Here is a 26,248-nt window from a genome sequence, read left to right on the forward strand (position 1 = left end):
ATGACATTTCAGTGGTTCAGTCATTGGTACGCGGGTGTAGGTGAAAAAATGGTATGACCCTTTGAGTGGACTGGTTCACCTAGATGTGACTGCGAGGTGTGAAGCAATTACCAAAAACAATAACTTTTATTTTTTAACAATAGAGTGTAGGAGAAGTGCATACGACATTGTGTACGTAACATCATTGAACAACATGTTGAATTGTCTAAAAAGAAGAAAGAAAAATATACTAAAATGAACCACTTCTTCTTTTGATCACAAATTTCCCTTGTAGTGTGAATCACAATATAACACATGTCAGTTTAAATTTGTGCCTTCAATCATTTCGTTAGAATAAGCGTTCCCTTTTTTTCTCCTCAAATGGTGCATATCTCATTCTGCAACAAAGCTCTTCATACTGGCTTTTTCTTGGTGTGAAGCGTCTTTGAGGATGACTAACTGTTCCACAGCTCTGCTCTCAAACAACAGACAACCACCAGCCAAGGGGTGATGTCATCACTACTCTGCAGACAGACTAATTGACCCTTTCTTTTTCTTCTTTCTCCTCCGCTGTTTGTTTCTCACTCTCTTCTTCACTTGTTTCTTTTGATCATTCATTGTTTTCTCTTATTTCTTCTCTCACTCTTCCTCTGTCTGCCTCTCCACTTTAAATCCCACATCCCTTCTTTTACCCACCTCTTCCCTCGACCATCTTTTCTCACCTCCCCATTGCTCTCTCTTTCTTTCTCAATTTCTGCTTCTGCTTTCTCAGTCGATACTCTCGGAGGTGGAACAGGCTGTGTAGGAGGAAGTGCCGGGCGGCGGTCAAATCGCAGGTTTTCTATTGGCTGGTCATCTTCCTGGTTTTCCTCAACACCCTGACCATCGCCTCTGAACATCACAAGCAGCCTCAGTGGTTAACTGATGTACAAGGTACGCAAGCACACCTATACACACAAATGCTGACGACACACCTCTATTCATTCTGATCTAAATTATTCACCTTTGACAATGGAGATTGTCCATGTCAGAAGTGTTTACTTACTGGAAGTAGTACTCTGTTTGGTTTACGTGCGGAGTGGCATCAGGGTAGAGCGTGCAGGAGGCAGGACATGGCGCAGACTACACCGCAGTCACGTAGCCAGTTTGTAATTTCATCATGAACAACAGAGTCTCTTTCTGTCCCTTGAATTTGTCTGACAATTTCGGCTTCGACCCTTACTGAATGAAGTTTAGGAATCTTGTCATCTCTCTCCAGTTAGACATTTTTGTTACCATCTTCTTGTAAATGACCCTTCCTCTTCGCCCTTGCATTATAGATACGTCATCAACACACCCACTTGGCCACTGTGAATTCTCCGGACAATTACCTGCTCTATACAGCTCAGTTGGGCTTTATATCAGGGAGCTGGCAGGGTACAGTCAGTTTAATGTCCGTTTGAACTGATTCAAACATTCGCATTCCCACCTACAGCTCCTGCGGGTAATATCTAGATAACTTCAGGTTTGCAGTGTATGTGTGAAAGGGGCTAGCATCCTTCCTGTTCCTTTTCTTTTGCCATCTGTTTTTATTCCACCATTATTTACTTCTCCCTCCTTTCTTTCCTCCTCTTCAGACATAGCCAACAAGGTGTTGCTAGCACTCTTCACTGGTGAAATGTTGTTGAAGATGTACAGTCTGGGTTTGCAGGTAGGTGGCTAAAAGTTTTTTTTTCTGAAACTAAGTTGTATGGGTCAATTTTGTTTTTAATCCTAAAATTGTCAAGAGAAATTTAAACTCCTATCTCACCTACTTGCTACCTTTTTTTTGCTTCTCTCTTGACTCTCCACAGGCGTACTTTGTCTCGCTCTTCAATCGCTTCGACAGCTTTGTTGTATGTGGAGGAATCCTTGAGACCATTCTGGTGGAAACCAAAATCATGTCTCCACTTGGCATCTCTGTGTTACGTTGTGTACGTTTGCTGCGAATCTTCAAAATAACCAGGTTGGTATTGACATTTTTAATATCGATATTGATGCTTCCAATAGAAAGGAAACAAATAAAATGGCGAACATATTCAAGTATAGCGTGTTTGTGGGAGATACATTTTCATTTATGTACAACTGGACGTCTCTCCCGCAGATACTGGAACTCCCTGTCCAACCTGGTGGCCTCCCTGCTCAACTCTGTTCGCTCCATCGCTTCCCTGTTGCTGCTGCTCTTCCTCTTCATCATCATCTTCTCCCTGCTCGGCATGCAGCTCTTCGGAGGGAAATTCAACTTCGACGAGACCCGACGCAGCACCTTTGACAACTTTCCCCAGTCTCTGCTCACTGTGTTTCAGGTAAAGACTTTGTGTTCCTCTTGTGTTCTCTCTTGTAACTCTGCTTGTCTTCTATTCTCAGCTTGTGTCCATAAAATAAGAATCCTTGTCTTCTCCATTTGTACAGCACATAAAGTCATTTAATCTAGTGTGAGTCTTACAATGAAATTAAATGTAATATATCACTGTCACAAGAGTGGCGCTTCTTTCCAATAGAAGTCTTACTTTTATAAGCTTTTGTTAATGCAAATGGGACTTTTATTACATGTTTTTCTTTCGCTGCAGATCCTAACAGGAGAGGACTGGAACTCTGTGATGTATGATGGTATCATGGCATACGGTGGACCATCCTTTCCCGGCATGCTTGTCTGCATCTACTTCATCATCCTCTTCATCTGCGGAAACTGTATCCTTCCTCAACAGAGCTCTATATAAAGTACAGGGTTCCCACGGTCATGAAATACCTGGGAACGTTAAAATCTACTGCTGCGCTGTGTGACCCTTGAAACTTCACCAGTATCACATGATACACAGACCAGCGTTGCGTCATAGCACAGTCTGCACACCCTTTTGGGGCAAAAAACAGAGAGGAGAGAAACAGGAAAATGCCAAAATGCTAGCATGCGCTAATGCTAATGGAAATGGGGTAAAATTTTATGGAAATGTTATGAAAATTTATTGAGAAAAATGTGTGGGGAACCTGGAAGTCGCTCCATAAAGTGTGGATCTGAAGAGAGGTAGAGGGGTGATGAGTGATGACAAGCACTGAAAAATCAACACGTCCAGAGTAAAGACTGACAGCCAAACTTGTTCTCTGATTCTGTTAAATTGCATCCTATCAACCAGAAAACAGTGTGACTGACTGTGATTTGAATAAAATCTAACCCCTATTTAGGATGCAGTAACAGGAGGGAAGGGTGTGTTTTGCATGGGGATACATTCACGTAGCTAAAACAGTTTGCTGGAGGTCACTGAGTATCTCTGCTCAAGCAGTCGGGAGTTCAGTGTCTTTCAGATGCAGAAAGGTTGCTAATTATTTACTCAGCCTTCCAGGATTGTTTGCGTACAGCCACACTGATGATCTGATGGGTTAGCAACATCCTTAGCTTCAACCCCCTCTGAACAGATATCCTACTGAATGTCTTCTTGGCCATTGCTGTCGACAATCTGGCAGACGCTGAGAGCTTGACATCCGCCCAGAAAGAAGAGGAGGAGGAGAAGGAGAGGAAAAAACTGGCCAGGTAAAGCAGAGAAAAAAAAGAAAAACAGGTAGATTGTTAGCTGAGAAAAAAAAGAGAGGAAAAATAAATCAATGTACTAAAAATGCTTAACAATTAGAAAGTAAACCTATTATTATGTTTTTAAAACAGGCTGACATTTGCCTGCTTTGCTTTTCTGTCTGAACCAATTTTATTGGGTAATTTTAGTGTCTCATTGCCTACAAAGGTAATTTGTCAGCAATGGTAATGTGAGATTTTAGTGAAGCTGAGGAAGATAGCATCCCCCTCAGTGGCACAAATCATTAAATGTCTCCTTTTTGGTTGCAGCTGGTATTGATCAGAGGAAAAGTGTGATGGAAAACAACCATTTGCCTGCTCACTATCCTTTTGGTTTGATTATAACAGCCCAGCCACCCTCTGTGATTGAAATACTCCCCATCATTGAAAATCTGAGTGTTTATTTTGTCCCTCTGGTGTTAAATTAAATGTGATTCGATACACATCAGTGGATTAACATGCGGCTAACACGGTGGAGGAGAGGGGGGAAAATGCTAAAGGTGAGGATCTTTTTTTTTTTCCTGCCTATTGTCCAGGTTGGCCAGTCCGGAGAAGCGTCATGACAACGAGAAGCCGCCTCTGGAGGAGGAGAAGAAGGAGAAGATAGAGCTGAAGTCCATCACTTCTGACGGAGAGACCAACACTGCTACTAAGGTACACAAAAACACACGTTTCAATGAAGACTAAAGTAGCCACAATCTTCACTAAGTGCAAGCAAGTGTCAGAGAAATTAATTAATTGGTAAATAAATGTAATGCTCTCCCTCTGCAGATAAAAATGGATGACTACTGTGGAGATGAGAGTGAAGAGAAGAACCCATACCCTGCCAATGATTACATAGGTAACGCACAAACCAGAGGTGTGTGATGTGTTTACAGAGAAATTGTTTCATGAATGAACTTGTGCCTTGCCAGCAACTATTCAGTTCTATGTGATATTCCCATTATATGACCTTTCTGTGCAAAAAACTGAATTCTGATAAAGTAGTTGTCGTCCGGTATACTACAGAATCTGTGACAAAGCAACAGGCTTCAAGTCATTTTCAATGGAAACCAGTGACAGGAAGCAACAAATTGACACAGACACATGTCACTGTAGACTGTCATGACATGATACAAATCAAAGTTGAGCTGGCCTTAACTTTTTGAGTTTTTTGTTTTGTGTTTTTGTTTCACCAATTCCAATTCCCCTCTCTTTCGCACAACTCCTGTTGCATTCAGTCAAAAAATAGAAGAATAACTTATTCTGGCCTTGTCATTTTGATATTTAAGGCTATTTTCACATCCTTTGGAGGTGTTTTCAGACATCAACATATGCTTGAGCAACACTTTAATGGCAACTCAGTAACAATGTAGCTGGATACGCTGTAGCTTTGTTGAGTATTACTAACATGTAAATACACAATCTGTAGCTGCATAAAAACGTGTATTAGTTTATTATTTAATTTCAATGTCATCAGGGTGAATTGTTCCTTTATATGACCTTCTACTAAGGCACCCATACTGATAATAAACAGACATTTAAATAAATGTCTGTTAAGTCACTACAAGTTGTCTGCAGGTCCTTAAAAATCTTAAAATGTCTTATTCTTTCTGTTTTTCTCCTCACCATTTTCTCACAATTTTTGGTTTCTTCCCTCTTATCAGGAGACGATGATGACGAAGAGCCAGAGATGCCAGTGGGCCCGAGGCCACGGCCTCTCTCCGACATTCAGCTGAAGGAGAAAGCTATTCCCATGCCTGAGGCCCGCGCGTTCTTCGTCTTCAGCCACACCAACCAGTAAGAGAGCACTGTGGTTCTGCTTACTTTCCCTTTCCTCCCTCCTCTCTTCTGTTTCCTTCAACCTCAGTCTGTTTCTCGCAGTATTTTTCCATCCTCTTTATTCCCATCTCAATATGTTATTATCCCTCAAAATGTCTTATTGTTTTTGTGACAAGAGACTGAAATATATTTCTCCCACTTTGCTCTTTTTAGATTCAGGGTTCTGTGCCATAAGATCGTCAACCACAACATCTTCACAAACCTCATCCTCTTCTTCATCCTGCTCAGCAGCATCAGTCTGGCAGCAGAGGACCCAGTCAAGAACGACTCCTTCAGAAACCAGGTAACACACACAATTAAAAAAAAAACAAAAAAAAACATGTAAATGTACATTAAGGCACAGACATTAGCAAAGATTGTATTCATCATTAGTTGCCCACACGCATTCATTCTGTACTAAATGGATTATAGCCGACAGCAACATATAAAGGAACCAAAGCTTATTGTGACCGGCCTGATACACTTAATGAGATCTCTTCTGTAGTACTGTAACTGTGATTAACGTAATGTTAAGAAGATGTGAAACGCTTGTTAAGCTTTGTTTTGTCTTTTGACCTTTTTTTCCTTACCAGGCTGGCAACTTGACATTATTTGTACTGTACATACAGCATAAAAATATTATTAAAATTTATATCCCTCAGATATTTTGCTAAGCTGCATTTAACCAAGAAAGTGTATTAATAAGAGACAATTTGCAAGCAAACAACAGAGACTATATATTCAGCCTTAAAGGGATAGTTCGAATTCTTTGAAGTGGAGTTGTATGAGGTGCTTATCCATAGTCAGTGGATGTCAGTTGGCATGTCCCCAGTTTGGAGAAGCAGGCAGGAGTGTACTGCTGTGGATGGGGGGGCAGCATCTAAATGTATTTAAGCCACCTAGAAAACCACTTTAAAATATCAGTATCAGTTTAAGGGCAGAAGCCGGACGGTGGGTCCGGTATCAGCACCTGCTGCAGCAAGAAAACAAACCATATTTTGAAAATTTTAAGATTTTTACCAGCATACTTCACTACAAGCTGACTGTTTGTAGAAATAGGGTGACCAGCCTTACGCTCTAAAACCGATAATTTGACCAGCTAAGGTGCAGCAGACACCATCAGCTGGCTTGAGTACAGCTCAGACTGGCCAGTTCACACTGCTGCAACTTTAATCTACAGCGTTCTAAAAAGGTTTTGTCCTGCCGCAAATCCTTGGTCTGAACTGGGCATTACTTTGTGTTATTTTGCGACTTTGGCAAATCTGAACTAACCATTTAAAACACCAAAGTAACTGATTGAGGCAGCAGTACACCAGCAACTCTCTGTTCTTCATGGTACAGTTACTGTTGATGTCAAAAGAGTCTGGTGGCTTTGAAGAGCGCATCGGTAATGGCCTTAGTTCCCAGTTGGAGAGGGCTGTCTGGTGGCAAGGTGAAGTGGTGAAAATACTTAAGATATATGGTACACCTAAATTAATATTGATTTTTTTGGTGACTAAACCATTTTGCTGCTGCCCCTGTCAACAGCAGTACATTGCTTAGCAGTGCTTGTGCCTCCTTCTCCAAACTGGAGACGTGCTGACCGCCATGTACTATATATAAGACACTGACCTTTGATAAGTACCTCATACAACCCCACTTCAAAAAATCCAAACTATCCCTTTCAGCCAAACTCTAAAACCCCAGAACACACTAATTGTGTAAATGGAGAATGTATCTGTGCTGTTGTTGTATACATGATTAGAGCATCATCATGTTGTTTATACGATAATGTTCAGTGTTTGTGGGTGTAATTTGTGAGCTATAGTCTAATGTAAAGACTGAGCTCTGTGTGTGCTGTATCTATTTTTGTACATTGTTTATTCTCTCAGTGAGCAAGACAAATCCCCCTGGGGGCTAATAAAGATCTGTTTTATTGTATTCTCCTCGGCTATGGTATAGGCTGCTGTATATTAGCCTACCTCAATTAACCTTCGTCTGAAGCCCTAATGAAATAATACATCCTGTTTTCCAGATTCCGCTCTCTTTTCAAAGTCTATTTTAGGCCAATCGGAATTCATTATCCTTAGACCTGAACCTCACCATTATTATTTCAGTATGTTGTGATAATTGTCATAATGTTGGTATGCTATAGTTGACCATAAGTTCAGCCTTAACCCCTGAGGAATTGCACTTCTTCCTGTTTCTCTCCTTAATTTAACAATGAAACAATCTTTGGAAGCCGGCCTATAAAGAGTTGTGTTTAGTTGGACCCAAAAAATGACAAGAATGCCAAGCCGGTTTTCACTGAGTTTGGTTTTGAAGGTTACTGAATTCATTTAGCCTCCTACTTGTTGTACAACCTTGGTTCAGTCACAATTTGTCATAATTTACTGTAATGGCAAATACAACTATTGACCCTGTTTCACACTCAATCAGAAAGCCATAGAGTATTGTTTTCAGTTCCAGGAATGCTATTGTGTAGTGTACATCTGAACGGCAGTATCATTAAGATGAAAACAATGATTCTCTTTGTTGTTCTTTTTCAGATCCTGGGCTATGCAGACCATGTCTTTACTGGACTCTTCACCATAGAGATCATTCTTAAGGTAGTATGCTATGTTATGGGCCATATAATGTCAGGAACACTGGTTCCAGCTGAAAAACTCAGAGTTTGAAAATAAAATGTCTTTACTCAGAGGCAGAGTTCAGTACACAGGTAAGCAGTCTAAAAAGTAGGCAGAAGTATTCATAAATGCAAAGAAAAAAACTGTGTAAAGAAACCGAAGAGTGGTCGGATAAACACTGTGGAAGCACGAGGACTTGCAGCTGGAACGCTTTTGCAACAGAGAAGTCAAACTGGCACAGACAAAAGGGGAGCACACACACTAGATACACCAGGGAGGAAGGTGATAACGAGGGACTGGAGACAGCAGGGCTGATGAGGAGCAGGTGAAACACATCAGGGCGGGGCAGACAATCACACAGGCGGGGAAAACACACAAAGGCAGGACGTAAAATCAGACATGACACAGAAGTGGGAGTGTTGCAGAATAAAACAAGAAACACAACTAACTGAATAAATGCAACACAGAAAAACCCAAAAGCTAGGAAACAAATAATAGTATGTGAAAACAGAGACAGATTACTTATGAAACAAACTAAAAAGATATACAACCAAACTGTATTAAAAAGTCTGAAGGCCTCTGAACACAAACGAATAGGTGCTTTCAGACCAAAGGAACTTTTTCACAGTTCTAAGAACTCCTCTTTTTATTGTGTCCACACTGCAACAACTAGGAATGATCATAGTTTTTAGAACCCCGTTTTGAGGGTCTTTATTAGCTTCTATTTAAGAGTAGGTATTCTCACAGCACAAGAAGAACCTTGAGGGACTTATGCATACGTTGGCTAGTTGAACACACAAGCTAATGCAGTACCACTAGCTGTGTAAACAACAGATAAAAGACAGCACAAACAACAGCAGTGTGGTCCATGCTTACTCAGTGTATATGTGACGGGGGAAATTTGACATTTTGACTTGTCAAAGCGAAACATTCAGATCTTTGACAGCATGACATTGCCTGTTCCAACTGCTGGCCGGCTTGCGTCACTTCAGCATTCCTACTGAAAATGCAAACAAAGAAAAAGCCTTTGAAAGTATGTAGTCCTCGGGGGGGGGGCTCCTAAGTGGGCAGTTCCTCTCAGGGAGTCCACAGAACCGTTTGATCCGAAAATGTCTTGGTTTGTGTTTGTTACATCCTGGTTGATGTGCTTGGGGATGCTTTGCTGCAGTATACAGGATTAACTCTTTAAGCAGTCCCTACAGGACGTTGCAATGTTGTGATGCACAACAATTAGCACAAATTCCACCAGTCCCATGAGTTCTGCACAACCTTGCTATTTTGTGCAGTCACAGCAACCTGACTACAAATTTGATTTAAAATTGGGTGAATGTCATTTCACTGTGGAGCTGGGCTCAGCAAATTGATTCACACTGCCCCTCCTTGCCCTGCTTTCACGCTCTCTCTGTTTATCATGACACTACTGCTGCGGGAGAGCGAGCTCTGTGCCTGGGACAAAGTCACACACACACACACACACAGTGACAGGGCTAACTGTTAGCATCACATGGCTAACCCTTAGTGTCATTGTCGGTGTGAGACAATTTAACGGCTCGCTGTCAGATGTTAGCCGCTGCTGCTGAGTTAGCTTGTGCTAACCGGACGAGAGAGCAGGAGGAGAGCAGCTCACAGCGATGGTCCCTCAGTGCTGCATCAAACAGCAGCAAAAGCTGATCAGTGCCAATGCTGCCCCCGTCTCACTCACCCCCTCTACCATCACGGATATATTCAAATTCTGTGGGCAACACTGAGCGCTTATTATGAAAAGGCTTTAAATACGAGACAGCATTGCAACTATTTTGTATGACTGCCCTATGCATGGCTCATCATGTGTGCTACCCCTGCACTGCTAAGCTGTGATTTGATCCTTCTTTAGTTGACTCTAAAATATGATCTTTGACCCCTACAGATGACAGCCTATGGGGCCTTCCTCCATAAAGGTTCATTCTGTAGAAACTATTTCAATATTCTGGACCTGGTGGTGGTCAGTGTGTCCCTCATCTCCTCTGGAATACAGTGAGTGCACTATAATGTTTCCTGATGCATGTTTTATACTTTTGTCTCATTTTAATCATTCACTGCTTAAGCATTTTAATCAGAATTTTGTGCACTGATATTACCGATTTGGCAGTAATTCCAAGCAACATCATCAAACATACATTTGTGTCATTACATGTTAAAAAGCCTGGATTAGTCAGCCAGACAATGACACGTGCATGAGACACTTGTCCAGTCAGGAATACACAAATCAAGCCATAAAGAGGCTAAATGGGAAAAACGTTTCTTTTGTTTGTAGATTGCTCCATGCTTCACACTTCTCTCTGTTCGCTAACAACTTTACACTTCATTACTCCCAATCCCTTTCTGTCTTTGTATTGTATATTAAATATGTTCTCTGCTTCTTGTAGCAAATAACTCCTTGAAATGCTGTGATATTTCTGATGTTTAATATGCTATGCTACACTCTCTGTCTCTAATGCTTAATAGACTAGACTTCTCGACGTAAGTCCATATTAGTCCGCATTAGTAACCCCCTTAGCAGACCTTCACCTTAACTGTGTAAAACTGTCACTCTTTTAATTTGGTATTTCTACGGTCTTGGAGAGTTTTAGTTGAAGCTGCCGACAAAGAAAAAAAAACTGTATTGATGATAAATGGGTCATTTGCTATTATGAACTCATAATATGCTTTGACATTTCATGCATACCAAAATGCCTCTTTACAGGCATCAGCGTAATTTCTTCTGAACCATAGATTGTTTTTTTTTTTACAAGGGGGACCCCTGGGTCCTGTAATACTTAAGTCACCTGTCACATCCAGCAATTGTTAATATATTTGTTTATCTATTCCTTGACATATATTTGGGGGCAGCCCAAACTCAGTTCTCATATTTGTGGATCAGCTGAACTCTCCTGGGCTCTAGAAATGACACCTCAAAGCTAAACCTCGGTGGTTTTTGCCCGTTAAAAGTAGTGAGTGTGTGGGATTTTTTCTTGAATATATCACAGCCAAATTATTTGTGACGGTGCTGCATTTAGTCATATTTATAAAATGCTTTTTACTACAGTCTTACTATTTGCTGTACAGTTCCTTCTCTACTGGTTTGCTATTATTACTACCTAATATTGACGTACGTCTCTGAGGGTATACTGTAAATATACATATCTCCTGCCATGTTTCCATTTAAGTATCTTTGCATATTGAAGTAAAGCTGTAGAAAAGCAGAATGGAAATGGCAAACGTTTTAGAGAGGTTTATAAAGTCAGTATGGAATTGAAAACCAGAAGATATCAGATTTAGTCTCGTAAAATTGTGTGCAGACAGCATTAACGTGGCTAATTTTACTTCCAGTGGTGGAATTAACTAAGTGTAATTTGCTTAAGTACTGTACTATTTTGTGGTATTGTTACTTTACTCGACTATTTCCTTCTACTCCACTGCATCTCAGAGGTAAATATTGTAGTTTTGACCTCACTACATTTGCCTGAGAGCTTAACACATGTTCCAGGTTCGAGTTTTTCATCCCCTTCCTGTCCTGTGAAAACCACATCTCTCCAGATGTGTTGTTTTTGTGTGTTAGTGATAAATTGAAGGGTGAAGTGTTCCTTTATGAGTTGAAAATCCTCCTATGCTTTAAGCTAAATAAAGTCTGTAAAAACCCTGTTGGAAAATGCATCTCACAAAGCTAAAAACAGGGGTGCTTCACTCACACTTTGAAAAGTTGACTTTTTAGAGAGATGTGTTTCTCACAGGACAGTGATACTACAAGCATAGGATGTTCTCATAGAATATGATGCACTGTCGTAGATTAAACAACCAAACAGTATATAAAGGAGTTAAAATTAGCATAAATATCTACAGCAGTAAAATGAAACATACACATATATGTAGCAGTAATATTAATCCAAAAACATCATATATAATAGTAAAACACAGACAGGGAACATTTCACTGCACAATAAGCACTTTTACTATCAGTACATTTTGTTGATAAAACTTCCATACTTTTACTTAGGTAAGATTTTGAATGCAGGACTTTACTTGTAGGGAAGTATTTTCACAGTAGGCTATTAGTACTTTTACTTAAGGGGGAACTTTTTCAACATGGACCCTATTTTCACATGTTTTTGTGACTAAGTGACAGATGGAGACGACAGTTGTTGAAACTGGTCCAGTATTGAGAGAGCACTGCAGCAAGCAGCGGCAAAACAGACTGTAGTGTGACCACTTGGGTTTGCCCTGTCATGTTACGTCCATTAAAAGTGTTTGTTTTTGCCACTAACAGACTCAGATTTTTATTACAAGTGTCCGACAAAATGATGGAAAGGACCCCACAGGCAAATGTAATGTTTGTCAGTAAATTTGCTTGTTACAGTATGTTTTGTGTCCAAGTTTCGCTAACGAGAAGTCGCATTTTGAGATTTTTTTTACATTGTTGAAATCAGCTAAATATTCAACCATGAAATTGAAAATCTTCTAGCACTCCTCCACTCGTTTTCTCACTGCAACAAGTCGCCTCGTAAGATTTCAGAATGAGACTTCTTGTCAGCAGGACTTGACATATAACAGACCGGAAAAAATTAAAGGTACAGAATAATGTTCAATTTCTCTGTAGGATCATTTCCGTAATGTTGTAAAATGCTCATAATAACAAGCTGAGCCTATTTGTGGCAAAGCAAGTACAATAAATTAACATAAATTGAAGGTGCACACCTGCGACACATGGTTACATTATAGCCTGTTTTGCCGCTGCTGGCTACAGCACTCTTGCTCAATACTTAACCTGAAACAGTTGTTCCCACGATTCATGGTCCAGGTTGAAAAATACCAGCATCCCCCTTTAAGTAAAGGCTCTGGATACTTCTTCCACCACAGATAACTTCACATGAAAGAACTATCGCAATGTGGCCGATATGATACAATCTAACAACTAGTTAGAATCAGGTGATCTACAAAATAGCATTTAACAGGTTAATCTCCCCCTCCCAACAAAAGCACAGCTGTGTTTATTTTTGCTACGATTAAAAAGTTATGTTTAAAATTCAGTTGCCGTTTGTATGGATTACTAGAAGTTACCATCACAGCTAGTTTGACTGTGATATGTTGCCGATGAAATCCCACTGCACGTGAACTACCTTTAACTACCTTTAAACTTTACCTTCCTGTGTAAAATGTTGCACAACGGGTCTTTTCTTTACTTTCTGTTGAAGAGTCGGCACAGAGTAATGTCACTCCCTTTAATCACTCCTTTAACCATCCAAAAAGTCACTCCCTTCAAAGGATACATTGACATTTTGAAAAGTACTTTTACCCTCTACCTTTGTGACACTATGGGAAAAAGTTTTAGTATCCATTCTTCAGTTAACTGAATAGCTGGCTTATTAGCATTTTACACTGAAATTAAAGTGAAAAAATGTTGGCAAGCTACATTGTTAGCATGTTTGACATCCAATAGTAATAATTACACTTGGGAGGCCAGGTTCAGATTACAGAAGGACCAATGTTCAAGCTTTTTCCCAACATTTATTGTAAAATTGGAAATGTCAAGGTATTCATTTGATCCTTTTGATTAGTATATTAGAACTTTTTCCTTTTCCTTTAAAAGGTCACAGTGTCTGACCTTTGGCTTGACCTGACACTCTCTTACAGCACAATAACCCTCTGTTTGCCTGTAAATGTCTGTCTGTGTCTTTGTGTTGGTCTGTCTGTGTTGTACTTGTGCGTGTTCATCTGTGTATCACATGTACTTATGTGTGTTGTGTTACATAAACACTTTTACTGTATTGTTCTTATTGTTGTAGACAGTTGATGTTAAAAAGGGAAACCATGCTGTTCACTCCCTGTTTAAAAAAACTGATCAGTAATGACAGTATATATGAGTTATGGTCCCTGACACTCTCCAAAACCTTCTTGTGATGGATAATCAGTATAAGTTAATTAATTAATTTTATTTTTTTGCAACCTTTTAGCTAAATAAAAATAATATGCACGTAGTCCATCCTCTGTTAAAAATCTGAGATATTATTTAGCATAGTGGTAAGGGTAGTTTTTCAGCAAACATTCTGTAAAGGTGGCATTTTATGTAAACATATTTTCTTGTCTTTGCCTACTTTAAAGGAAGACTTCCCCTCTCAAATGACCATTTGTACATCAATTACTTTCCCCATGTTGCGCTGAATTCGTAAGGAAACCGTACATTTTTCACTTTTTTCGTTCTCGATGAATTGGAGTAGAAGGGGTCCGCTTTTATCGACAGCAAACCTAGATCAAAACATCTGTTCACAAACTCTCACACAAGTCGTGCAGTATAATCCAAGTCTTCTTTTGCCAGTTGTATCCTCAGTACTTCCCAAACAGGTAGCTCTCTCCGATAGGGAACTAAACTAGAAGTGAAACTTGTTAATGCTCTTCAAGCCAGACTCCACTGACAAAAACACAAGCTGCTGGTCAACCCTGTCTCGACCAGTGAGTCTGTACTTGTTACTGTGCATTCTCAGAACCCATCGGCTGTATTCGCCGTCTGACTTCCGGCAGACGGCGAATACAGCCTCTCGGGGCAGACCCCCGATTTTTTGGCATTACGGTTTGATTTGGGTGGAGGAGGCGAATTTCCGTTTCCGACTTCTGTTTATATATAAGTAAATATGTTGAACCATTGCGATGGATTCAGAGTTTGCAGTGACGCCAGTTATGTTCGGCCTCGTTAGTTCATCGCACGGAGCGTTTAACCTGGCAACAACTGCAGCCGGCTCAAATGTGATTGATCAATATCACGCGGACTACAAACAGCCTAGCACCGGAAACCAGGGCTCTTCCGCTCTTCTTCCGAAGGCAAGATCTCCAGGGTTTGCCTACAGACTCTACATTCACTGAATGTAGAGTCTGTATATAGAGACTAGTTACTGTGTCACTTGGGTGTTTTTAGAGTTAGTTTCGTTCAGAATTAAGAATTTTCTTTGTTGGGCGCATGTGAGAAAAAGTTTTCTTCATGAATTCAACGCGACAAGTGGTGGTAAATGATATATGATACAAATGATCATTCTGGGATGAAGTGTTCCTTTAAGCCAAATTTTACAGATCTTGAAAGAAAATCATGGCTTTTTTCAGTTGTTATATGTTTAAATGTTCTCAGGATTATTTTCTTTCTTACTTCTTGTTGAGTTTCAGATGTGATTTAGCTTCAGTTGCGTAGTTTTCTTGTATCCAGATCATTTTAATTTCCTTAGCTTGTGTGTTGTCTCTACAGTTTCTTTAACTCATGCTCCAGTTTGTGTCAACAAACTGCTGTTCAAACAGTGTGTGTTGTCTCCAACTTAGAAACACAGTATGTCTTAATAGTTAGTAGTTTAGTTTAATCATTGTGACTGGTTAGTAGTTTGATTTCATGTGTGTTTCAGGTCCAGTGCAATCAATGTGGTGAAGATCCTGAGAGTTCTGCGAGTGCTCAGACCACTGAGGGCCATCAACAGAGCCAAAGGACTAAAGGTTAGAACGCTCACACACACATAAAACACACATACTCTCTTTTTAATAAAAAAGACACACTCTTATATTCATTTTCATTTTTGGTGTGTTTTCCAGCACGTAGTGCAGTGCGTGTTTGTGGCCATCAGGACCATCGGCAACATTGTCATCGTCACCACGTTGCTCCAGTTCATGTTCGCCTGTATTGGAGTACAACTTTTTAAGGTAAAGAGGAAAAGGAGGGAACCAAGAAGGAGTGGCCTCATCAGTTATAATGTTGTAATTATTTTCATCACTGATTACTAAATGTCTTTGTTTTTCCATCAGGGCAAGTTCTTCTTCTGTACCGACAACTCTAAACAAACTGAGGCAGAGTGCAGGTAAGTGATCCCTCCTTATTGAACTCTCTCTTATAGCACAACTACAAGATAAAGCGTCAATATGTTTGTGTGTATTTGTATTCACAGGGGTTCCTTCATCATGTACAAGGATGGTGATGTGGGGAAGCCTGCAAGAGCCCCGAGAGTTTGGGAAAACAGTGACTTTAACTTTGACGATGTCCTGCAAGGCATGATGGCTCTGTTCGCTGTGTCTACCTTTGAGGGCTGGCCAGGGTATGTGTCTACATATAAACACAATGCACATGTATATTGATTTGGACGCTGTATGTACACTGTGTGCTGGCTTTTTCAGGTTTTGCTGGTATCCTTATCATTTCTGCTAATTGAACCTTTGTACTGGAGTAATTTATGGTTATGCCTCGAGAGGACTTTGAAAGACTTTTTTAAGACTGAAGTCTGACACCATCTCACTTCTAAAGACAATGTGAGGTTTTGGTCAAACATTACAAGATATTGCAAAGACTGGGGATCTAGATTCCTTTTTAGATTTTTTCCCATCCTGCCTCTGGTGGAAAATATTATGCCAAACTCCCTTTAAGAAATATGACGTATTAACAATTCCTTACATGTCTGCAAAAACAAGTAACTCTGGGAACACAAGATAAAAGGCATCATATGTCGACACTGTTCTTCAGTAGCTACTTTGCATGTGACGTCATACATCGGTGCGCTGTCCTGATGGTGGGTAGGCAGCTGGAGGCAAAGTGTATCAACACTGCACAGATGCCTATGATTTGTGTTGTTTATGGCTGATCACATTGGTAAAAAATAAGGGCCACTTTAAGTTCTGAAAATAGTAGGACGTTTAACAAAACTCACTGAGAAATAGCTGCAGATGTGAATCAAAAACTTCGGTCTTCAGTCTGGAGGGGTGGAGTCAACTAATGTCAAATGTTAACATTAAAGCGCTGTGTACACATGCCTCGAGCTGGATGCAAGTACAATGTGCTGTGACAACTTCTCTGTGTTTTGTAGCCGCAACCCAGTGTTTCACCTGACCTCTTAGAATGGTTGAAGTAGCAGGTAGAAAATAGTAGCTAAAGTTAGCTAACGTTTGCCTGACAGTGGTGCATCCATGTACAGAAGTAAAATATAAAGACAGGTATACTTTAACACATTTACTCCTTGACTCCTGTACACTTTCATCGGCTCACGGTGTAACCTTAGTATCGTAAGGAGATCTGGAGGATGAGGGAATTTGTAACGACGATCATGTTCACACCAGGCAAGTTAGTCAAGCTGTGGGAAAAATCATTTTTCTTTGTTTTGTACAGATCACATCCAACATGAGTTTCAATTTTCTGACAGTACGTACTCCCTGCAGGCTCACCCAACCCCTATATGTGGTCAATTTCATCTATATCCAATTCTCGCAGTATATGGATTTATCACTTCCTGTCCTCCATCGAAATTTCACGCAAGATAATAGTCATGTGATTTCAGACAAGCTGGTGAATCCTTAAAGATAAACTGTATTTGCGTACAAACTTTACATTTTAGATTTTGTAGCCTCAACTTGCTACCAGCCGCCGTAGGTTAGCCACACTATTTTAGTGAGAGGAGATAGTGGAAATAAGAGACGAATTGTTGAAAAAAAAATCTGATTTCTCATTAAAATAAGTGCTGGTTCGTGGATCAGCTATATGCCAATTAAACATCGACCCTTGTTCAATCCACGACTCTGCCAGTTCCTCCTCCTTTTCCACAATACAAGAGAACAAAAACTTGTCACATTCATGCACTTCAGGAACTCCCCTCCATGTTTACTGTCTATGCGGTTTGCTGCTTCTTGTTTGTTGCTGGAGAGAGCACAGCTATTGGTCATTGACAGTGTTCATATCATTAAACTATTTGCATGAGCCACGACTAAAAAATTACGACAGTAGGAAACGTTTGATTTTACTGGAGCATCAAGATGAGAAAAAGACTGACTTAATACAGCTCAACCACCTTACACCAAACCATTGAGATCACTGGAGCACAGCCCCAACTCCCATGATTTTTTTTCCGTCATTTGAAATTTGTCTGTGATAGTGAATTTGCTTAAAAAGCCTGCTTAAGCCTGTCCCACAATCTCCTCCTCCCTCCTTTCCATCAGTGAATCATCCCTCCTCTCCTGCCCTCCCTCAGGTTACTGTACCGCGCCATAGACTCTCACGCTGAGGACGTCGGGCCCGTCTACAACTACCGCGTGGTCATCTCCATCTTCTTCATCATCTACATCATCATCATTGCCTTCTTCATGATGAATATCTTCGTCGGTTTCGTCATCGTCACATTCCAGGAGCAAGGAGAGCAAGAATATAAGAACTGTGAGCTGGACAAGAACCAGGTGCGCTCTGTGGCTGTTTTATGCCTTTATGTGTGTCTAACAGTTTTTATGCTTTTGTGTAGCAGCAAGATAGATGTAAAGTGGAAGATGTGAAGTGGGAAAGTCAATTTTATCATTTGGGAGGCACGAGGGAGAGGGAATGGAGGCCAGGCAGTGGGGGTGAGAGAATCTGGAGAGGCTGAACATGAGTTTTAGTGGCTGAACTACTTGAGGAGAGCAGCCAGGAGGGAGCTGCAGCAGTTCAGACAGAAGATGAGACTAAAGCTTAAAGAAGGAGCCAGGCGAAAGTCCCTGCAGCTGTATTTTCTGTGATGCACAGAGAGGATGGGAGAGTAGTCTGGGGTGGAAAAGGCTTTTTTTAGACTGCCAAAAGACAATTCTACAGCTTTTCCTCCATGATGGTCTGAGTACAAAGAGACACAGTGATGAGGAGTTGGGGAACTACATCACCAGACAAAAGTCAAAGGCAAATGTTTGTTCATGCTCACATGTTTGTGTGTGTGCGTCACAGCGTCAGTGTGTGGAGTATGCTTTGAAGGCACGTCCGTTGCGTCGCTACATCCCCAAGAACCCCTACCAGTACAAGGTGTGGTATGTGGTCAACTCCACCTACTTTGAGTACCTGATGTTCACACTCATCCTTCTCAACACCATCTGTCTGGCCATGCAGGTGAGTCTCACACACTCAGACGCAGATACAACTACACAGTCATAAATTTTAAGAAATGTGACAGTCGGGGCTTTAGACAGCGTCCTTAAGATCCCCTGTCTGTGTGGACAATAATGAGTCGTCTATGTGTCTTTGCAGCATCATGGACAGACCAAAGGTTTCAATGATGCCATGAACATCCTCAACATGCTCTTCACTGGACTCTTCACTGTAGAGATGATCCTTAAACTGATCGCCTTCAAACCCAGGGTAGGTCCACCTCTCTCGCATTCTAATACAGCAGAGTACAGTAGAGTAGAGCAGCATAGGAAATGGTATCTTCTGCTACGTAATGCTAATTACTTAAAACCAATGAATACAATAGTCAAATACTGATGCTGATGCTGATGCTGAACTGTATATCCCTAATCCCTATTTAATTTCCTCCAGATGATAATCACCATATCATGGATTTAAACCTGATGAGTGGACAGCATCATGTGGTTTTTAATCTCACTGCTCCCCTGTTGCCCTGCTGTTATTGCTATGTAGCTGTGTCGGTTTATTGGTCCAGTCTTTGAACTTCCTGGTGCATCAGCTATTTAAACAGTAACAGATGGGAATGCTTCCCTCTGTTACAGCAGGTCCGTGGAAAATCCTTGAACACAATCAATAGCCAAAGAATAGTTGAAAGGGAACCTATTGTGCTCATTTTCAGGTTCATACTTTGTGGTTTCCACTAGCACATGTTTAAATGCTTTAACGGTCAAAGAACACTGTATTTTCAGCACATTACTGTCTGTGCTGGAACACCTGTATTCACAATTGGTCTGAAACGCTCCGTTTTACAGCTTTCTCTTTAAGCCCCCCTTTTGGGAAAAGAGCAGTCTGCTCTGATTGGTCAGTATTTTTGCATCTCCCGCATCTGTGCAGTCATTGCAGTTGAGGGAATGACGCTAACAGAGTAAAGCAGCACTTTCTACTGTACGAAATCACAAATAAAAGCTTCTAAAACCAAAATCTTCACAATCATCTTCCAGAAGGAATGTGATTCGAAATCTGACAGAAATGAACAACACTGGCAACCAAGATTCCACGTTTCCCTGACGTTTGCACCTAGCTAAACACCTAGCAGTATTTGTCATGTAAACACTTGAAATACAACACAGTCTCACTCCCAACTTGTCAAATACTGATGCTTGGTCAATGGTCCTCGGCATCAGATATCGACGCATAGAGGCTCTTTAAGCAGCCGTATGAGATCCACCAAGCAGTGGCACTTTTTTGACACTATGAGCAACCGCTTTAGGATAAAGAATGAGAGTGTCCACATATGGGCAGGTGGGAATGGAAGTTGATGGACCTGGGAGACGGTAGTTGTTGTAGTTAATTTAATAACATAGTATGCCAGTTTGCGTGGCATACTACGCTAGTGATATATATCACATATGTCACTTGACATTACATTATGTAAGTAACAAATGTACTTATTTTACGCCAAACCATGATGGGGGTTTTTAAAACCTAACCACATACTTTTGTTGCCTAAACCTACAGCAGTAAACTATAAACAAAGATTTTTATCTACATTCTAAATTTTGCATTTAACAAGTGGAAACTGAACATTTCCTGTGAAAACTGAAGTTTATTTTGAAAAGACACTGTGCCTGTAACAAGCATTCATTGATATGCCATACCTGATGGTCCAAAACTGATGGAGGAGACTGTCATAGTTTGATGTACAGGGCCACTTACCAAGCAAAAGTTTGACAAGTTTGGAGTGAGAATGTGTTGTGCACTAACGTGCCTGGAGCAGATGACCATATAAAGAAATTCGTCATGAGCTGATGTCATCTGGGAGTATTCAGAATGGTCTGAAGCCTGATGCTTTTCCTCTCAGGGATGACTTTAACATACGTTTACCTTGTTTTTTGACATTTTAGCCACATATAATACGAACATCCGAACATATATATATATGTATATGACAGAAAATAAGGAAAAGCATAATACGTTCCTTCTGAAATTGAATCTATCTTGTCTTTAGTGTTGCACAGTACAGGTTGTAAATCAATAGATGAGTGTTTCCAGTGATTTTTTACAGATGTTGAACCTAACAGGAGTGACACAAACACATAAAGCCTCTGTCCTCAAGCTCACTGGCTTCTTTAATACACTGAAGTGAGCTGGAGAAATATGGAGGTGAAATCATGCAGCATGTTGAGGGTGATTTTCTTTTTTTAGCCTTCCCTTTGAGCACCTAGCAACAGAACCAGTGTCCCTATTAAGCATATTAGAATCAGTACATTATTATGAAGTTTTAACTATCAATTCAATTTAACCCAGGTTTTAAAAAAAACACCTCTGTTTTAGTGTGCAAAGGAATTAAATTTACCTTTATGTATTTTATATGTGAAGTTAATTGCTTAAAGTTATTTGTTGGAATTAATGAAAGTCATCCAAACAAATATCAGTATTTGGGAGCCAGGGTTTTCTAACTACTAATTAAAAACTTCATTTGTTTTTCCAAATCATGTCCCACAAAATGTGTCCTTTTATTAAGACGGATGATCTCGTAATAACTTTTTTGAAAATAATTATCTACTTGGACCATTTAGTCTGAGTAACATAAAGCATGCCGTGTGGTATTTTCAGGCACAGACGCCTCCAGTTGGAATTAAGCCCCTAACTGTGCAGGACTGTTTTTAAGGCTTGGGAATTGGCTTCATGCTGCGCTGTGTTAGGAATGTAATGTTATGTAATGTTTACCTCAAGTTAGGCTAATTTAAACTGCCAGATTTTTTAAAGCAGTTTACAACTTTGTGAAACCTCAAGAATATATACAAAACTGTTTTCTTTCTAATGAATTTATTCCATATATGAAGTGCAGCATGACGACATGCTCCCGAGCCATATTGTAACTTGAATGTTCCTACTCTTCCGGCACACACAGAGGACCAGCTCACTAACACTTTTACTCCGCAGGTATTACAGTCATCAACACACACGTGGAATCAGCTCCAGTAACATTTCCTCTGTGGGGAAGACGTTTGCTAATGCCTTTTAACTTTTGAACAGGTTTCATCGTCTTTGCCTTCGTCCTGTTTTTTTTTTTGTTTGTTTGTGTGTAACTGTGTTGTATATTTCTGAACGTCTGAGCACATTGTTGAATTTTACTGTTTTGAAACTGATGTGTGTCTACGTTAACTTACATCGCCCCATACGTCAGCTTTAAGATACTAATGCTGAGATTTGTTAATGTTTAACCCTGGTTTAACATTAATATTCCTACACCTCTAATCAGCGTCAATAAAACCACTATAGAGTCAGAGGACTCCTGGTAATATTTGCTTAACCTTTTATGATGATACCTCCGCTGCCGATGACAGATGATGAAGCTTAAAATAGATCAGTGAGATTGATCTTCTCTCAGCCTCCATCTGTATTTGTCAGTTTGATGCAAACAGTTTGGAAGTAATTTCTGTAGATGTGCTACAGTATATAGTGAGAGTAAAATATGACTTCCAAAAAGATAAGATATAGAGGCCAAGGCTGGGTATCTTTAAAGACAAAATGTATTACTATCACTTTAATACTGACTCCTTAACTTTACTTTTTCAAATTGTATTCAGTTATATGAAATCCATTTAAAAAAGAGAAAATTACATGACACAAATCTGACATTTTTCAGGGTCTTGGCTGTTGATGTTGAAATCTCACCTGGAGTCAGTTTTCCAATATGACACGACCCACCAGCCGTCCTCTTTACCTCGCAACAGCCTTAGGGCTCTGAGTGGCTGGGCATTTTACTGCACGTTTACCCAACCACCAAGGAGGAGATTGATGGTTGCTAAAGAGGAAACTCCCAGTGCCAGGTTTATACTATACTATAACGTTAGGCAGGCTTGAATGCTGAGAGGAAGATGGCTGCGGTCTGTTCCTCCTCTTGCAATCAAACACAGAGCAACTTTCTGCTCTTTAATTTATATCGTACGTTCAGTGTCCAACTCAGAATTGCAGGAATAAATACATAAATTGTTATTTGTTGCACCACACTCTCGGAGAGCACAGCGTATTCTGGGCTCAGAGGGAGCAGCAGAATGATCAGGACGGTGAAAGTACAACTTACCTGACCGCTCATTGCGCTGGGTCTAAAAGTTTGCATTTACTCACCTCTGCAGCAGCTGCTCCTCTCATCTTTTGATACTTTCTGTCTGATCAGTTATCCAACCCACGACTCAAACTCCACAAGTGCTTCTGAGGGGCAAAAAACATCCACCAGTGCTGCGTTCACAGACCCACAAAAACCTCCAACTTCAGAGAGGTGACAAAGAATGATTAAAAGCCCCCGCCCTTGTCGACTACCGCCACGCATAGATTGTAATTCTGTGGGAAACACTGAATTATATCAGTTAAATCGGACTTTGAGGTACAATAAGAATATTCGACTATTTGCCCATTCATCCCATACAGAGTTTGAGAGTTTGAATTGGCCTTGGTGGAACGTTCAAGGGGACAGTGTTATTCTCAAAATACAGTGATCTGAAATGTGCAACGACGATATCAAACAAAACCCAGAGACTGTATCGTATTAAGTTTCCGTGAGCTGTAGATTCACCATTTCTAAGCAGACGGCAGAAAAGAACAATGTTTCAGAGCCTGACCTGGCAAAGCCTCTCCTCCTCCTCGCAATTTGGAACCGAAAGACAAGGCAGTTTGAATACTCGATAGCACTGAAGCAATTTGGTCGGTGCCATAAAAGTATCGAGGTTTGGTATCCAGCCCCAGTAAAGGCCTCACATCTCATTCTCCAGACAGTGATACTTCTTATTCCCCTGCTCCAGCCATCTTTAGACATACAACAACTAACAGATTTCCTTCGGTCTTGTAACACAACATTGGCACAAACATGGTTACATCATTAGCCTTCTTAGCCCACAGTGACAAAACATCTGAATGTGTTAGGGGAAAACAATCCGCCTAAATGTGAATGAGATGTAATTTGCTTTACAGTATATGGAAATGTTTCTGAAAAGGCCATGTGCCAGGCCAGTTTCCAAATTACCCTTGTTAGATCTTGGCTGTCTCTCTGAGTTCAAGTCTACAAAAGCTGTGTCCCGACATCACAAAACAACGCAGGTCTCTCCGTTTACAGCACATATGATATATCTTTTATTTTTACCACTCTAAATGATGCTGTTTTGGCCTTAAGCTATGTGGATGTTTTTCATAAATACTCCCTTTGTACCACTGCTGATGATGAATTGCCCTCAATAAGTTAAGCAAACAAAGTGGGCTTTTAGTGTAATCACTGCCACAGCATTGCTGAAACGCCCCAAGATGCAGGTGGAGGACTTAAATAACTGCCATCTAACACGCCATAGCAGAGCAGGAAGTTCAGCTGCACTGGATGAACAGATACTGCAAAGGAAACAAAGTTGTGTCCTTTCATGTGTCGGTTCATCAGCTGATTTTTTTCCTCAGTGTACTGTACAACCTCATACCACCTTAATAGGGCTGCGAAGTGGCAGCAGATGTTGTTTTCCTTCTAACCTACCTTTCTTACCCTCCTCCTCCTCCTCCGTCTCCTCTTGCTCACCTCATCCTGTGTAGGGGTACTTTAGTGATCCCTGGAATGTGTTTGATTTCCTCATCGTAATTGGCAGCATAATAGACGTCATTCTCAGTGAGATCAACGTAAGTACGATGCCCACTCTCACTCTCCTTGTCGCTCCCTCTTCCTCTCTGTCTTGTGCCCTCTTGCTTCTTCTGAATCTTTCATTTCCTGCCACTCTCCTCTCCTCCGTGGCTCCTCTGTGTTGTGCTGTCTCTTCTCTTCGTCTCTCCTCCTTCTCTCTCTTCCTCCTCTTTCTCTCCCTCCATCCTTAACTCCAAGATGGCCGCTGCTACTCAGGGGACCCCCCCAAGCAGAAGGGTTCCTGAGCAAGAACAAGCTTCTTCCTGGGTTTCTTAAAAAGCAGGCAGGGTTTAGCTTTGAACACAAAGGGGTTTCTGCCTTGCGTCCTCCTTCCTTGTTCCTCACAGTATCTCAGATGTTGTCGGGTTCTTGATTTTTTTTTCCACTTTTTGTCAGACTGTGACATGTCCTCAGGTTTGATTCCCTCACTAACTGAACTAACTCACTGACCAATCGCAAACAGACTCACAAATCATTTTTTAACTACAGCAACAGGGGCGTTTATTTTTGTTGTGATTTTGTTTCAATTTGTTCTTTACTGTTGTTCTTGTTGTTGACATTTTCCTCTCATGGACAAGCATGACCGATCGCCGCTGCTCTTCCTCTGCTGTCCATTTCTTTCAGACTGCCCCTTCTTTTCTATTTTTTTGCCGTTAAATTTGGTTGATTCTTTCCCCTCTCTCCTCCTACTAAAAACTCCAGTGCTCATGTATATAATGTTTTTTATCTTATTTTTCTCCTCTCTCCTTTGATTTATGTTTTTTTCCATTTTTTTAAATGTCTTATGTTCTGTCCTTTTCTTCTGTTGTTTTTCTGTTCTTTCCACCCCTACGCAGCATTATTTTGTTGATGCATGGAACACATTTGATGCCTTGATAGTTGTGGGTAGCATTGTTGACATAGCGATCACTGAGGTTAACGTAAGTAGTCCAACTCCCTCCCTCCCTTCCTGCCTGCCTGCTGTGCCATTCCCACACACACAAACAGACAGAGCGCCGATACCCATCTCGCATGCTTTCAAATGATTAGGAAACTTCAGCTGCACCGCATTTGAACTTAGCAGACGGCTGAATGACTCTGGCAGTGAAAACAGCCAGATGTAGTGCAAATGGAATGCAGCACAGTGTCCTGTGAGGGCTTTGTGTAATTTAAAATGTATGAAACTCTAAATTTTACAGTTTTGCTTTAAGACCTTTGACATCTAAATACTGTTTGACTTTGTCAGTTTGATTTATAATTAATATGTTGGCTGTTGGGAAACAAACATCATTACTTTATCATATTATATTTCTTAGAATGTTATAAAATTGGAGGCTGCAAAAAAACTTGTTTCACAACCTGTACTTCCTTCCCATTCCTGCGCATTTATTATCAGCAGCGTAAAAAGGCTGCAGTTAAAACTCTGTCCTCTTAGTATTATTTTGTAAAGATTTCCTAATATTTGAAACTGCTTCAGATCGGTATTCCTGCCTCAGTCTGCTGAGCATCAATAGCATCAAAAACTATTGCATTTGCCAATAGAACCTATTGCATTGTCTCAGCACTTGGTTTGCTTTCACATTTATTTGACCTTTTATCATTGCCGCAGGGGAGAGTGTCCATTCCCCTGGCATGATGGACACTGTATAGCATGACAGATGTAAAGGTGGTATATCCAGGCCTGGTACTGTACATATAATGTTTACAGTAAAGATCCACAATTATGCAAACAACAGATTTTCTGGACAGAAGAAGGAAACACA

General features: G+C 40.6%; 1 protein-coding gene across 1 annotated transcript in view; it reads left to right on the top strand.

Annotated features, from left to right (window-relative positions):
• The window catches only part of cacna1c (calcium channel, voltage-dependent, L type, alpha 1C subunit), a 301,347-nt gene that overhangs the window by 231,645 nt on the left and 43,454 nt on the right, over positions 1 to 26,248 (top strand). Inside the window, exons 13-32 of the mRNA XM_050036618.1 lie at positions 752 to 912; positions 1,596 to 1,669; positions 1,812 to 1,963; positions 2,102 to 2,303; positions 2,568 to 2,688; positions 3,409 to 3,523; positions 4,096 to 4,213; positions 4,331 to 4,400; positions 5,206 to 5,338; positions 5,534 to 5,663; positions 7,888 to 7,947; positions 9,872 to 9,978; positions 15,360 to 15,447; positions 15,544 to 15,651; positions 15,754 to 15,806; positions 15,894 to 16,040; positions 17,958 to 18,159; positions 18,671 to 18,829; positions 18,968 to 19,078; positions 24,422 to 24,505. Of these exons, the coding sequence (XP_049892575.1) occupies positions 752 to 912; positions 1,596 to 1,669; positions 1,812 to 1,963; positions 2,102 to 2,303; positions 2,568 to 2,688; positions 3,409 to 3,523; positions 4,096 to 4,213; positions 4,331 to 4,400; positions 5,206 to 5,338; positions 5,534 to 5,663; positions 7,888 to 7,947; positions 9,872 to 9,978; positions 15,360 to 15,447; positions 15,544 to 15,651; positions 15,754 to 15,806; positions 15,894 to 16,040; positions 17,958 to 18,159; positions 18,671 to 18,829; positions 18,968 to 19,078; positions 24,422 to 24,505 (2,395 nt within the window). The remainder of the gene's footprint in view (positions 1 to 751; positions 913 to 1,595; positions 1,670 to 1,811; positions 1,964 to 2,101; positions 2,304 to 2,567; positions 2,689 to 3,408; positions 3,524 to 4,095; positions 4,214 to 4,330; positions 4,401 to 5,205; positions 5,339 to 5,533; positions 5,664 to 7,887; positions 7,948 to 9,871; positions 9,979 to 15,359; positions 15,448 to 15,543; positions 15,652 to 15,753; positions 15,807 to 15,893; positions 16,041 to 17,957; positions 18,160 to 18,670; positions 18,830 to 18,967; positions 19,079 to 24,421; positions 24,506 to 26,248) is intronic.

Source organism: Epinephelus moara, chromosome 23 (genome assembly GCF_006386435.1).
Source record: "Epinephelus moara isolate mb chromosome 23, YSFRI_EMoa_1.0, whole genome shotgun sequence".
Lineage (NCBI taxonomy): Eukaryota > Metazoa > Chordata > Actinopteri > Perciformes > Serranidae > Epinephelus > Epinephelus moara.